This window comes from Aspergillus pseudotamarii, assembly GCF_009193445.1.
Source record: "Aspergillus pseudotamarii strain CBS 117625 unplaced genomic scaffold BDV38scaffold_38, whole genome shotgun sequence".
Classification (NCBI taxonomy): domain Eukaryota; kingdom Fungi; phylum Ascomycota; class Eurotiomycetes; order Eurotiales; family Aspergillaceae; genus Aspergillus; species Aspergillus pseudotamarii.
This window is the reverse complement of record NW_022475052.1, coordinates 61,807-76,155: the sequence shown is the minus strand read 5'-3', so window position 1 is coordinate 76,155 and position 14,349 is coordinate 61,807. Positions and strand designations below refer to the sequence as shown.

Here is a 14,349-nt window from a genome sequence, read left to right as displayed (position 1 = left end):
GCTCGGACAGTTAGGAAGTACTTCACAAAACGAACCAACTTGCCATTAATCTTCCCTTTCCACTCGTGACTGTACACGATGAAGACAGTGAAATGAAAGCCAGGCAGCATACTGGCTGCCTCGCCTAGTCTCGACCTCTCGGCAGAATCATCCACAAATTGCGTATGGTTTAGAGTCTCCACATGCCAGGCTTGCAACTTAAAATCAATGTTCCTGACATCATTGACTTTGGGGTCAAGACAATGGTTGGAACGGAAAACGGTACAGCTCATCCGTGGATCCGCCGGGGATTCCTTGCTGTCTGTGCGAATGGTTGAAAAAAAGGGCAAGAGAGTTGCACGAGCGTGCCAGTATAAGTATTTGACCTGCGTAACTGTTATGTCAGTTTCTCTATCTCTGAAGACAGCAGGTAATTTCGAGAAAATGGCGAATCAGTCGACACTCAAACTTCGTGAAATTACTCCAGACGACATCCCCAAGATCACTGAAGTCTGGTTCCGCGCATTCGGTACGCCACACAACCTGGAGTTATTCCCTGACACCCCCGCCGTGCGCACGTGGTGGAATGAAGCCAATTACTATGACCTCGTGAACAAGCCATACCAGAAGTATTTGAAGGTAGTCGATCCCGCTCGCCCCGGCGATATCATCGCATACGGGAAATGGGACCTGCAGCCGGATCAGTGTGGCGAACGATATCCGCCATGGCATCCGGAGTCAAATGCCGAGCTCTGTAACCAGTTTTTCGGGGGGATAGTGAATCAGCACAGGAACTTGATGCATGGACGCAAGCACTACTGTACATGATCCCCCTCTGACTGGCGTATGTTTGTTTTAACCACGCTATAGACCTTGATATGCTGGCAACCAATCCTGAATATCAACGGCAAGGTGCGGCTTCCCTGTTGGTGCAATGGGGATGTGATCTAGCTGACCGCAACGGGGCCGCAATCTACGTAGCCTCCAGTAACGAGGGAGTTGGGCTGTATCGAAAATTTGGATTCGAGCTGCTGGAAGGCCTTGACGGTACTCCTGAAGGAGCTAATCCCATGGTCAGAGAGCCGAGGATGGCAAACTGAGAGAACAATGGTCCTTGTCTCCTGTTCAACCAGGTTAGGTGTATTGGCGTTGGCGAATTACTTTTCCTATACCTATCCCCCTGCATAGTGCCTTTCAGATGCTACGTAGACATTCCAGCATAAACATCTTGCATGCTAGTGTGTCATTCCCTATGTTGCACGTTTAGCCTGTCTATATCGATAAGTTCTATTTCTAAAATCCATTCTTCCTCCCTGTGGATTATACACTGGCGCGAGCTTTGACTATCCTAGGATTGTGCCGAGCCCGGACTGACCATATCGAGTTCCGCTATACCTTGAGAATGGCATGGTACATTATGCGAGCCGCGCCCCGCTGACTATGCAAAATACGACTCTCCTCTCTTAGTCGTTCCCTGACCCCATCCGGTATCAAAAGATGCGATGAAAGCCTTGATGCATGGTATGGTGACGGCCATGAGGCTACAGTGAAGAAGCACTTCCGTGGCAATCACAGCCTCTGACACGCGAACTGGGAGATGGGGTTCCTCAAATGTGCGGTTGATGTATACTTGTCGGACAACAGCCCCAACGATTATACTATGATCGTCAAACGTAGCGATATGAATTAGCCTTCATTACCAGTAGCCATGTCCTTCACGTTAATACTTACGCCGTTCTCGTACTAAACGCACAGATAACCGCCACCTTCTGCTTTCGTGGCATTTGAATACCCCAAACAAGGAGAATACTCAAACTCACAAGGCCTCTATCATGACACCCACCGTTGTGAGAGCCTTGCATCCCGTATTCTATACCCTTTCCTCAACAGCTGTGCATTATAAAAAGCAAACGGGGCTGCCCACACGATCGATGACACCACGACTCAAATTCCAGTGATTGCTAGGTTGCCAGCTGATTGCGGTTCCGGAGACTGATGCGACTGTCCACAGGCCCATCACGATCTGTATAATGTTGCACCAATTGATATACGTCGTCACTCGTCCCAACCGACGCAGGAGACAGACGGAGACTTTTGCGGCGCTATGACCGGTCAGGAAAAGCAGGTCGGCAGCATATAGGGCCTAGATAAAGGACAAAAATGACCACCAGTAGGCTCACCGACCGGAAAAGACTTTAGGTACTTTTCGTGCGCTTCTTGTGTCGCTTGTTGGCATTTCTTGGAAAGGTTTCCCGAACCCGTCCGAAACGGAAGCCATGATAGCTCCCACATGGCCTATTCCAAGCGCCTATAAAATTGATTAACTCCTGGGATGCTGTCTACTATCAATAGCTAGAATGACAAGCCAGGGAATATCATCGGCTTGATGTAGGCATACACCACCCGCAAATGCTACCAAGTCATCCGCCCCAAAGGGACCGTTCATCGCAAGTCTCATGTAAAGCCGGAATAGACACACTATACACATCCATGACATGAACAGTGCTGCAGTGATCATAAGTAACCCTCTTCTGATTTGTTGGCGCTATCGCATATGGTCCTCCAATGGTTTATCTCACTCATTCTCCAAAGAAAAGAGACCGGGGAGAACATTTGCGGAGGATAAGTGCGCTGGAGGCATTTCTCTCTTTCTTTCCAATCGAAAATAAATGCAATTTCAGATCCCCGCCATTCGGAGTGTAGAGGCTACAATATAACCCAATATGCATGCTGCTTAATAGACTCAATATAGTGATGGGTCAATGGTTATCCACTGACCATTAACAAAATTAGGGTAACATCAACCAGACCTTTTACTGAATTCAATTCGCGATACATTATAGTAGATAGTATTTAAGTACCTTTGCAGGCAAGCTGCATTCTCCGACCGGTACTGCACTTCGCGATTTGTCGCACTCATCAGTGGCCAAGCCTTGTTCAGCTTCTAGAGATCCAAGAGATTTCAATACCAGTCAGGGGAGGGGTGGGCCTTTAGTGACTATGTACCTAACGGGGACACCTAGACTGATATCTCAACCAATAAGTAGCAATATGGGGCCAGATCATAGGATAGAACTAGGTGAAGGAAGTTTCAAGTGGATGGCACCATACCACCCTGGTTAACGGCCGTGAGGAATTCACTAGGGTGCTCGGTGGGCTTTAGGCCAAGCTTTAGTGTCGGCCGTATATTTCATAACCGATTGGATGTGTGGGGACAGGCTGAAATATGCTATAGCGTATAGTCAGTGTTGTCAGTCAAACATGCCCTTTGGACACGAAGGTGTTTTTCCGAGATGTTAATTCTTGGCCTGGCTCCCTTAGCCGAGTTGTTCAATGTTATATCGGGCTATAAGTCACAATTTGCAGGGATATCGGCGGTTTACCAGGAATCATATGCGTGGCTTCACGGTGGACCCTCGAGTAACGTAACTGTCGGAACAATACTCCCTGTCCAGGCCAATGTAGAAAATTCCCCAAAGACGCACGGATCCGAAGGACCGTGTGCAATTGTTGGTCGAATTCTGGAATAATTTGAGTCTGCGTCACCATCTCGATCGTTCGTCCGTCCCTAGGTAACTCGGTACTGTCTGAACCAATATAGCCCACAGACAATGCTGACCGAGAAAGCAGTAGGATCAGTGGAATACGCCACGGCACCCTAAGACGGTCCTCCCAATAAACATGGAACTGCGCAGGATAAGATGGACATGTGGCGTGTGGGCAGGGATCAAGAGTTGAATGTACAGAACTGCCAAATACATTCTTAGGATGGAATATACTGAACTTATTAACGGCTTATAGCGAAACTTTCGGTTTCTATCTGTCCTCGGTTTCAGTACGGCGCTCTTGTCAGTACACCTTATTATGAAGTTGTCAAAAGTGCAGATATGACTGACATTAAGCCAGTGGCTCTTCGAATGGTTTGGCCAATGGCGGAAAGGGGGGTATGATATACTCCTACCTTGGAGGCCTGATAGGATTCAGCTTTGTGATTCTCTCGATGGTGGAGATGGCTTCGATATATCACCCTTCTGAGTCACATAATCAGGTCAGGTCTGTCACTAACAATAAGGTCTAGGGCACCCACATCCGGCGGCCAATATCATTGGGTATCAGAATTCGTACCGCGGAGTTGTCAAAAGCCCATGAGCTACATCACTGGGGGGGTGTGCGTGTTAGGCTGACATACTGGGATCGCCGGCTGTTCATACATGGTAGCCAACATGTTGATGGGTGTGATTGCCATCAATTACCCCGATTCATATACGTATAAGCCATGGCATGTCACCCTGTTACTTATCGCAGTGGCAGTGGTCGCGTTGGCATTTACTACATTCTTAGCCCAGAAGCTACCCTTGATCGAGGGAGTTATTTTGACTGTCCATTGTTTTGGTTTCTTCGGCATCCCGATTCCCCTGTGGGTCTTGTCACCTTCAGTACCACCCTCCGAAGTATTTGGATCCATTGAGGATCGCGGGGGGTGGGATAACAATGGCTTGTCGTGCTTAGTAGGACTAGTTGGGCGATATATGCATTGATTGGTAAGTCTCTAGAAGCTCGAGGGAAAGGGCGTTCTAACCAGCGGTTGTATTGCATCAAGGCCCCGACTCAGCTGTTCACAAGTGTAAGAAACCCTTTTACTCTCAGCGACAAAGCACCAGGATGTGTCTCGCGTACTTCCGCGAGGAATGATCTGGACCCTTATTCTAAACGGCGCGATGGGGTTCGTCATGAATGTGACATGCGTTCCGCGTGGGAAACATTGACGAAGTGCTGGCATCTCAGACAGGCTTCCCTTTTATACAAGTTTTCTTAAACTCCACCGGATCTGTAAAAGCCGCAACTGGTGTGACCGTCGTGATTATGGTCATGCAGTTCTGCGCTGCCATCAGCAACGTTGCGACGACATCGCGGCAGGTCTATGCCCTCGCCCGCGACCAAGGCCTCCCATTTCCAGGAATCCTGTGTCAGGTTCGTACCTTCACTTTTCTTCTCTGGTAAAGAAACAGAAGGGACATAAAGGGGAAACACAGAAAAGATGACAACTTCCTGTTATTTATATTCCAATTTATCACAAATAAGCCCCACCTTCACCGTTCCACCCAACGCCTTATTCCTCAGTCTTATCATCGTGTCTCTTCTCTCACTGATCGAACATATATGATGACATCATTACTTCTTTATATACGTATTTGTATCGTGTCCATTGGGGAGCAACGAAGCCGGAAAATTATAAGTTCCTGCGTTATGGAGCTTCTCGACAAAGACAACTGGCTAAAGTAACGGAATAAAATGAAAAGTATTGGAAAGAAGAATAACCGACTCAGGTTGTTTGCAAAGACTTACTCCGTATCTCGATCCCATTGTCACATTGGAATGGCCTGGAAAACAACCCGTGATGCAAGGATGCAATGAAATGCAAACCGGGTTCAACCAATGACAGATACGGATTGAGCGGTGTGATGTCCTAGTCTCGAAGAGGTCTAGCGGCATGGAGTCTGGAAGGAGTTTTTATTGTTTGTTTCGTATAGCGCCATCATGTGACCGCAGTGATTCCGTAGAGACTGCAGAGTGACGTCGTCCTCTGACGTCCTTTTTTCTATATTCTTCTTTGCCGTACCGAAAAGAAAGGTTTTCTTCCTCTGTTCGCATTCCGCAGAATGTGACTGATCTTCCCTGCGTCGGTTCCTGGGAATTCCTCGATCCGTCGCTCATTCTACAGACCGTGTGTAACCGCTCAGCTTCATCATGTCCGACCAGTACCTTAGCTCCACGCCTCGAGACCAGGACTCCGAGGCGCGCGAGGCTATCCTGGCCCAGCACCTCAACCCGCAGTTTACAGCCTCGCTGCAGGATGAGACCTTTACTCCCTCAGAAACAGCCAACGGAGATGCGGACGACACCCCGGAGCCGCAATCGTCCCTCCTACTTCAAGGCGGCGACGTACACCGTGACCTTTACCGGATCGAAGCCAAGTCCAAGCAGGCGAAGATAGATAAACGAGCCGCAAGCTTTTCCTTTCCCCCAAGGGAGCCCGAAGATGCAATAGAAGAGGGCGTCGCGGCTATGGAGCCCGGCAGCTTCCGTCGCCATTTCGTGCAACACCACAAGAACGGCAATTTCGATTATCCGGGGGTGACGACATCCTTCCTCGGTTTCCTCGATCTATATGGTAATTTTGCTGGCGAGGATCTAGCAGAGACTGAGGAGGATTCCATGGTTAGCGAAGACCGGGAGAGTAGGACATTGCCATGGGAGCAAACCCCTTTGATACAGAGGACACGCCGGCGCTCACGAGTCGGCCGTCCCGGCGACGCGTCCAATATGAAGACATTCTTTACACTACTGAAGGCCTTCGTTGGCACAGGCATCATTTTCCTGCCCAAAGCGTTCCGCAACGGAGGAATTTTATTTTCCTCGATCACGCTAGTGACGGTGGCGTTGATCACCACTGTATGCTTTCACCTTCTCCTCCAGTGTCGTCGACAATATGGCGGGGGTTATGGCGAAATCGGGGAGCGGATTGCAGGGCCTCGTCTCCGGTCCCTTATCCTCTCATCCATCACCATCTCTCAGCTCGGCTTCGTATGCACGTGTTTCATCTTCACCGCGGAGAATATTCAGGCCTTCTTAAAGGCTATGGCGACGGACATTTCGACGGGGAGCTTGATCTTACTCCAATTGCTCGTGCTCGTCCCTCTGGCGTGGATCCGAAACATCTCTAAGCTAGGTCCGGCAGCGCTGCTCTCCGATGTATTCATTCTCCTGGGACTAGGATACATCTACTGGTATGACGTTGCAACTCTCTTAACGCGACCAGGAGTAGACCCAACCGTCAAGCTATTCAACCCGCAGTCATTCACGCTGACCATCGGTTCGTCGATTTTCACCTTCGAAGGTATTGGTCTCGTATTGCCGATCCAGTCCTCAATGAGGAAGCCACAGCATTTTGACCGTCTTCTATACATCGTCATGGCGATCATCACCACGCTTTTCACAGCAGTGGGCGCTTTGTCCTACGCTACATTCGGTAACCGGACTCAGACAGAGATCTTCAGCAATTTTCCCCAAACAGACCGACTCGTCAACACGATTCAATTCCTTTACTCTCTCGCAATCCTCGTGGGGGCTCCAATTCAACTGTTTCCAGCCACCCGTATCATGGAGGGCAAACTCTTCGGGCACAAGTCCGGGAAAGGCGACGCGTCGATCAAATGGAAGAAGAATATCTTCCGAATGTTCCTCGTTTTATGCTGCGGCTTCATCTCCTCCGTTGGCGCCGGTGACTTGGACAAGTTTGTTTCCATTATCGGGTCATTTGCGTGTGTTCCGCTAGTCTATATCTATCCGGCGTATTTGCATTGGAAAGGCGTGGCTGAGTCTCCGTGGGTGAAACGGGGTGATATTACTATGATGGCGCTTGGTTTCGTGTTTATGATTTACACGACCCTTGCTACGCTGGCTGTTTGGGTCCAAGGCAGCCCATGATAGATCTCTCAAAAGAGGTCTGGTAGGTGAACTTGCTGCATATTATTGCTTGAACGATGCCGATGTAGAATGGGTGCTGACTTTTGCGCAAGAATTACTCTTTACTGTTTGCTACCGTCGAATACAGGGGGCCTTCAAAGGTACTAAAGGAAAAATAAAAAGCAAAAAAAAAAAAAAACCAAATTAGCGAAAAACTATTTTGCTCAATGACGAGAATCAATAAATATATACAGAGCTAACAATCCCACAACTTTCTATGTTCTCATCATGCAATCATAGCCCAACTTAGATGCCATTACGCATTATCCTTGAAAATCTACTTCAATCTAGCTATACCTAGGGTAACCGCTCCTATGGTAACTACCATGTCCCCCTCGCCCATAATGGCCCCCGTATGCTCGGCCATAAAGATGACTATATCCACCACCATGATGACGCTCTGGGAATCCTTGGGAGTAATCATCCTGGCGGTGTGAACTATCATGACGAGCATCCTCCCCATAACCATGTCACACTTCCGCGTATCCGATGCAGTCGAAACATGCGCAAAAGCACCCCATAAGGAAAGAGTCTTCCTGCTCACACCTTGAAACGCATCCGTCACCTAAGTGAAATTGACGCCATTCCAGAAGAGAAGACAGGGCGTTGATCGACCGTGATGGAACATCTCGATCTCCTGGCCTATAGACACGGTATCACTCGGATTGACGGTGACCTCGTAAGTTGAGATATCTGCTGTACCAACAGGCTTAGGTGCTTCAATGAAGATGAGGGCTCGCGTCGCAACATGGGCAATATAGCTCTGCGCTCTGTCTGGGGCAGCTGGATCGGGGCCGTCGGGGTTCATGACTCCAGTAATGGTCGGTTCGGAGAACACGGTCCCGTAAATCAGGTTCACTTTTTTCTTGATTTTGCCGTTGGCGGGAGAATGTTAGCGATGGTATGATGTGGCGCTGAAGAAGGCTTGATAGATGGTCCCGTTGAAGAATACCTCTGCCTCCTCTTCATTGTCTAGCATCTCGTATACAGAGTAGAGTTGACCTTTCAGCTAGAAGATATCGTAGGCCTTCACGTTGGTTTGGAGTGCGAACGGCTTCGATTCACAGGGACTCACTACCCAGGAGTCATCGTCTGGTGCATAGACAGGCCGAAGCTTATGGTAATCTGCGAACTTGCAGGTGAAGAAGCTGCCCCGGGATTTGAAGCCCCAGTGCTCGCCGTCCTTCTTGCTGTAGCCGAATAGTTCCTCGAAGCTGTACCAGTGGTTTGGATCGAGGTTGATGTCATCTTCGATTACCTTGCGGGCTTCCTCGGACAGCCAGCTGTTTGGCTCTTCAGTTAATACGCCTGCGGAAGCTGACATGGTCAAGAAATTATCTCTCCAGTACTCTAGAATATTCTTGGTATGGACGTTCACTGTCTTGTTCAGGAAGAGCGCGTATCCGCTCGGCGTAGTTAAGGGCCAGTCAAGCACTGCGTTGAAAGGGAATCCAATAAGGTCCATGTGGTACTTATCGATACTCCGCTGCGGTGCTACCTTTTGCATCGTGTAATTAAAAAGATGGTGCAGATGGTCGAAGCCCCGAATCGGTTGGGTGCCAGTTGGACCATTGATAGATGGAGGCTTGTCGGGAACTTCAGTGAACATGGCCAACGCTAACATATGAAGACCCGAGGAACTGTAAACGGCTGCCTGAAACTCTTGAATGATTGGGTGGAAGGGGAGTTGAGCTTTGGCCTCTTCGACCGAGACCTTTCGAACGAAGCTGACGATTGTGTCGGAGCTTTCTGTCAGCCATCCTCCAATTCGGTGGGTGCGACCATGATGATAGGGCCACGGAAGGTGAACGGGGATTCCGCTGATCATCTTGATGTTTATAACATAGATTAAGGTCGATGAGCTTCAGCTAGCCAATGCACGTGTATACTCTGACTGGTGAGGCTCCTGTGCGAAGCGGACTGTGCATCGTTATCTATGATTGCCAACTAGAAAGCCGCTAGTGTTAGAATACTCCTACATATGCATTGTTCCACTTAGCTGTTCCTCATCCCTCTTCTCACTTGATTGCCTCTGGACTTCCTCTTATGGAAGGATAACAAGCTAACGCTTTGGCTACATACATAGAGGCGGAATGATGCAGCCATGATCCCAGTTGACTAAGGCCCGCAGGGGGTGTAGGACGGTCGCAAATAGGAGTGCTTTTGTTCAAGGATATGGACTTGCATTTACACATATTGATAATGGCCCAGATGGAATGTGAAGTTATTGCCTTTGTATAAATGCAGTGATCGAAATTGTTGATCTAGTTATTGAGCTCCGTAGAGTATGTTGGATCCTGTCCTGATGGTTAAGGTATCCGGGATACCTGCAGACTTTATGCATAAGGCATTTGCTGAATGTGCCTTAAACCAACAATAGCTCCTGGAAGGTGATATCTCCTCCGAACACCTTCTTCATCAGCCCACAAAGACCGTCAACGTGCATTTCGATACGCACAAGATATGCAGGGAGCCCAGAATCATAGTCAGCACATATTGGCGTGGTACTCACAGCTTTAGGAATGAATATGCAGGTTTGCATGTCTCACTCTAGCTGAGAGAAGCTATTCACTGACCACAAAGGCTAGGTGGTGAGTAATTGCTTCGATGCAGCCTCATGCAGCGCACTATCGGTTATTCACAATTATGCGACACAGTTCAAGATACTTCATGCTATAATTAAGTATCTATAGGAACAAATTCATGAACAATATGCCAAGTATTGCTGACTTGGTCATGCTTGTTCCGTGAGAATCGCAAAAAGGTCTGATCGCGCCTTTCGTTCCACTTCGCGACATCTTCGTCCTTCGTCCCCGGCGGAAATCCGTCTTGTGAACGAAAAATACCAATGGGCCCAAGGCGTGCCTCTTCCGGGACGAATAGTGTGGTCGGAGCTGTGGCTGCCCGGTCTGCCGGCTCCAGATATGAGTGTACCGCAAGTCTAGAGCCTTGAAGGACAGGATGACAGCTGGAAACCTCGCTGGAAACCTCGCTACTATGACCTGGGCTATAGGCATCATGTTCCGTTTCTGGACCGGTTGAGTCCAGTGGGAGAGACTCGGGTTTGCCTTGAATTGCTCTGATTGCGAACGCTTCTTCTAGCATCATGACACTTTCACCAAGGGCTGCTGCTCCGGCGGAGTTGTAGAAACCCTGCACCTGAGGCCCTCGACGAAATAAAGCTAGTGCCATGCGTCGGATCATGGGTTCGCGGCACCTGAGGCAGGTAAACCAAAGCGGAAAGCCGGCGTTAATTTCAAATGTGAACGGCGGTTGTGTGCCGTCCGATTGTGCTAAAGCATTGATTGCGATACTAGACTGTTCAACTATATTCTGGAAGTTTGGTATATAAGCGTCGTATATCATGTGTGATGATGATACGCAGGTTGCGAGTATCACGAATGACATTTCATAGTAAGCTAAAAGAAGAGCACCAGTGCCAACCTGTTGCGGTGATACAACGCCCTTCGTCTGCAGGCGTTCTATGAGAATAGTAAAGGCAGTATGCCAGTCCTTTAACTTAGCAGACAGGACTATTTGCCGGTCCATCAATTCTGGGTGGATATGAGAGGAACGAGACTCGTGTCGATGCTCTATGCAAGTGCGTTCAAGAAGCTGGATCTCAGTACTTAAGCGAGCAATGGTCTCCCGAGCTGGCTTGAGAGAGACAAATTCTTGCACCAACACGGAATCATTGTCGAGCAGTAGGCCACTCACTGGAAGATTAGCAATGGTGAGAGCAATTGCTCCTAGACGCACAAATATTGGGACGATTGCATCCTCCAAGAAGGAAGCCTTGGTTGCTGACACAATCCCACAAGCTATTTGAGCGCGCAACGTGCGTATGAGATGCACACCCTGACCATACAGTTGCAAGGCCTCCTGCTCATTTCCCTGAATGGCTTCAATGCTGATAAAGAGGATACAGGTTATTAGTCCGACAAAAGTATCTATGCTACCACGCTCAATCCGCTGACGGATAGCAGACACCGACCGTGAATACCAGCTCAATGCGTCTCGGTGCTTTTGATTAGGAGACGAAGAATCCCTCCTGGGACTCTCAAACAGGTCACCGATTGCGATGATGGCATCCCATACGCCCGGTTCACTTCGACAGACTTGCGGGACGAAAGTGCGCCAGAAATCAACATCCAGGCCACCGCCGATAGACAGAGCGGCCTGCTGAAAGTAGTAGGCAAATGCGCGGCGCTCTCGCCACACTGTATTTGGTAACAATGAAAGCGGGTAGTCCTGTATCGAGATTGTGGAAGGCGTAGAGGAGAACGTGCCGGAAATTGTGCCTTCGTACTCGCACTTACGGCCTGTGCTGGTGCATCGGACACAGCTTGGCTTTTCCTCTCCGCATTTGACCTTTCGAATTCTAGAAAGCGCTTAATACTTATAACCTACCTATAACAAGAAAGCAGGCACCTACTTGCACGTTTTACACCCCAGCCTTGATCTCAGCGGCTTGATTGGACTGTTCAATACGGGGGACATATTCGCATTGATCAAGCACAGTGGGGAAAGAACGCCAGAGGGCTCATGGAAAGCGCAGGATAGGGGGATCACTGAGACAAAGAGGTAGACAAAGCAGAAGAGGAGGAAGAGGAAGAGGAAGCGAGTTATCTTGATGCTGATGGTTGACCGCAAGCTATGCCTCATTTAGTCAAGCACCGGTTCTAGACCAAAACTGGGCTTGTTTAGTCGTTCAGCTTTCAACAAAATTATATATTTCGGAAAAAGCCAAAAAGCTTAGGAGTGTCACGGAAATTTTACTGCATTAAGGGCTTAAATGTGCTAAATCATTCCAAGTAAAATCTTGGCATTCTTTTCATCGGATGAAGGTTAAAGAGAAACCATCCTGTTGGTTAAAGCGGCAAGTATGCTGTTAAGGCGGCGAGAGCAGGATATTTTGAACCCGAGTGACATTGATCCTACTGAGAGTATCACTACAATACTGCTTGGTTCATGCATCCATTCTGTATATATATCTCGTTAATGGGCTATTCTGGCTATTTTCAAACGTCCTCATTTGTGCTCAGTAATGAGCATCCTATACAGAACATCAAACACCTGTATATTTTGATCTAGTAATAAACTCGTTGTTCAACATCAATGCTGTTGTTTCCGAAGGTAAAGGCAATCTCAATTATGAGTATACACCGCATTGTACGTGACATGATTTCTAGCGCCCACTTAATCTATACATAGCACCGAGGATGGAAGACGTAACGTACTGCCTATACTACTCTGTGGGGTCGTGCTGAGGTTAGGTTTGGATTTTAGCAATAACAGCTCGGTGTCTCGGAAACGCAGCACTTGGAAATATTAATGGTTGGAAGAGTCTTACAGCAATTGCTTTAACAAAGCACTTTAGTTCTGGAAAGCAAGTTCAAACTGTTACAGTAAAAGATAGACTAAAAAATATAAGTAATAACTAATTTACACAATAGATACTATCTTAATGGGCGATATAGAGACCTTTCGTATGCATTCTTGAATTCTTGACTACTAGTATCTAAGCTCGCTATCTCCAGCTTGCTCGGCGTTGTAGGCCCGCTTAGCGGCCCCAGGAGAACCCATATTTCCGGGCCTTAGGGCGCCAGATGGAAGCCCGTACCAACATAGTAGTATATCCTATATAGTCTATAGGAGTGGATTGGATTAATGACCCCATACTTACTCTCGGAGTGATCCGGGATCGGTCAGTGAGCATTTGGTACCTGTCCTGCGCTCCCTGAGTGCGCACGTGAGACTCCCATAAGAGCGGTGGGACCCCTAAATAGGAAATTCAAAGCGGTTCGCAGAATAATACCACGGCTACTATCCACTACAAGTGTGAGCATAGATCTTGGGGGCTAGTTTTGCGTCCAGTTCAGGCTGGGCTAGTATAGAGGACATAACAACGCGTCACGACATGGGGTCTGTTACAAATACTTATCAATGATGACTGCATGGAGGACTTCGCTAGCGAGTGCCTCAATTCGGATTACAACCTGTTTGGGACCTTAAGATTCCGCCACATACTCACTCCCCAATGGACGGCCACTTGCATTGCATGGGGATTAATACAACAACCAAATGGGTGTGGCACAATTTCTCAAACCTTCGTCAGGATTCGTTTGAAGACTGCTGTTGGTCATTGTTCGGTTGGAGGCACGACCAAATGCCTCAGGTATTTTGGTCAAGTGGCAGAACGCTGAACAGCTGCTGATGAAGCTTACTATGCTGTACCAAGGGATTACTCAATCCTATGGGAATTACTGACGGGAATATGCATACTTTGGCCCAAATTTTGACAATTAGATCATTCTTTTACATGCAATATCTTTACACTAGTCCCTGGACTTCCAAAGGTCACCTGGCACTGCAGGTGGTCCATTATGGGTCGCTCAGGGTCTTCGTATACCCGTGGATGCGTGGGTAGGAACCTGCACCACCTTCCAAGGGCCAACTACAACCGTCATCTTTCCTGTAATTCAGAAGACCATCCTATTCGTATCCATATTTTTTCGTCCAATAGACGCCGGGACTGCTCCACCGTTAAACCAACAAGGCACTATTTCATTGGAGTAGGGCTGGAAATCCAGAATACTATGCAGCTAGTCTGCCAAGTTGTCCATCTTTCACATGCCCAAGGGTCCACCCAGTAACGTTTGAATATCTGCCCAAGTCGTACAGTAAACAAAATATAATGTGACTGTCGCACGTTGTGTTCGTTATGCTGCAGAGACATTGACCCAGGCCTTTATCTAGGTATATATACTAGGGCTCAAGCCAGGTGTGTCCCACAGATTATCCGGAGACAAAGCCAACTGAGGTTAGAGCAGGGATTCCGTG

General features: G+C 48.2%; 6 protein-coding genes across 6 annotated transcripts; 3 read left to right on the top strand and 3 right to left on the bottom strand.

Moving 5' to 3' along the window:
- Positions 1 to 423: 423 nt before the first annotated feature.
- Positions 424 to 1,079, top strand: BDV38DRAFT_284392 (GNAT family N-acetyltransferase; the record flags this gene model as incomplete). Its single annotated transcript, XM_032060251.1, has 2 exons — positions 424 to 799; positions 850 to 1,079. 2 exons carry the CDS (start codon positions 424 to 426, stop codon positions 1,077 to 1,079), a joined length of 606 nt encoding a protein of 201 aa, XP_031911978.1.
- Positions 1,080 to 1,639: 560 nt separating this feature from the next.
- BDV38DRAFT_294169 (putative amino acid permease) lies at positions 1,640 to 5,319 on the top strand (the record flags this gene model as incomplete). Its single annotated transcript, XM_032062444.1, has 9 exons — positions 1,640 to 1,652; positions 3,643 to 3,719; positions 3,781 to 3,827; positions 3,886 to 4,014; positions 4,058 to 4,113; positions 4,198 to 4,487; positions 4,635 to 4,715; positions 4,765 to 4,950; positions 5,018 to 5,319. 9 exons carry the CDS (start codon positions 1,640 to 1,642, stop codon positions 5,141 to 5,143), a joined length of 1,005 nt encoding a protein of 334 aa, XP_031911977.1. The 3' UTR covers positions 5,144 to 5,319.
- Positions 5,320 to 5,612: 293 nt separating this feature from the next.
- On the top strand, positions 5,613 to 7,645 carry BDV38DRAFT_250706 (putative amino acid transporter). Its single transcript, XM_032054980.1, has one exon. The coding sequence runs from the start codon at positions 5,728 to 5,730 to the stop codon at positions 7,465 to 7,467; it is 1,740 nt and encodes a 579-aa protein (XP_031911976.1). The 5' UTR covers positions 5,613 to 5,727; the 3' UTR covers positions 7,468 to 7,645.
- A 73-nt stretch (positions 7,646 to 7,718) lies between these two features.
- On the bottom strand, positions 7,719 to 8,394 carry BDV38DRAFT_250705 (uncharacterized protein). The gene has a single exon (XM_032054979.1). It carries the CDS (start codon positions 8,312 to 8,314, stop codon positions 8,072 to 8,074), a length of 243 nt encoding a protein of 80 aa, XP_031911975.1. The 5' UTR covers positions 8,315 to 8,394; the 3' UTR covers positions 7,719 to 8,071.
- BDV38DRAFT_250704 (Phophatidylserine decarboxylase-domain-containing protein) lies at positions 8,372 to 9,132 on the bottom strand (the record flags this gene model as incomplete). Its single annotated transcript, XM_032054978.1, has 1 exon — positions 8,372 to 9,132. A coding segment is annotated over one exon (617 nt), but the record flags the coding sequence as incomplete, so codon positions are not given.
- A 1,053-nt stretch (positions 9,133 to 10,185) lies between these two features.
- BDV38DRAFT_284389 (uncharacterized protein) lies at positions 10,186 to 12,006 on the bottom strand (the record flags this gene model as incomplete). The annotated part of the gene is made up of 2 exons (XM_032060250.1): positions 10,186 to 11,887; positions 11,942 to 12,006. 2 exons carry the CDS (start codon positions 12,004 to 12,006, stop codon positions 10,186 to 10,188), a joined length of 1,767 nt encoding a protein of 588 aa, XP_031911973.1.
- Between the last annotated feature and the right edge of the window lie 2,343 nt (positions 12,007 to 14,349).

Bases quoted from the DNA above. Each gene is read 5' to 3' on its own strand.
- BDV38DRAFT_250705 (XM_032054979.1), bottom strand. From the start codon at position 8,314: ATGAACCCCGACGGCCCCGATCCAGCTGCCCCAGACAGAGCGCAGAGC.
- BDV38DRAFT_250706 (XM_032054980.1), top strand. From the start codon at position 5,728: ATGTCCGACCAGTACCTTAGCTCCACGCCTCGAGACCAGGACTCCGAG.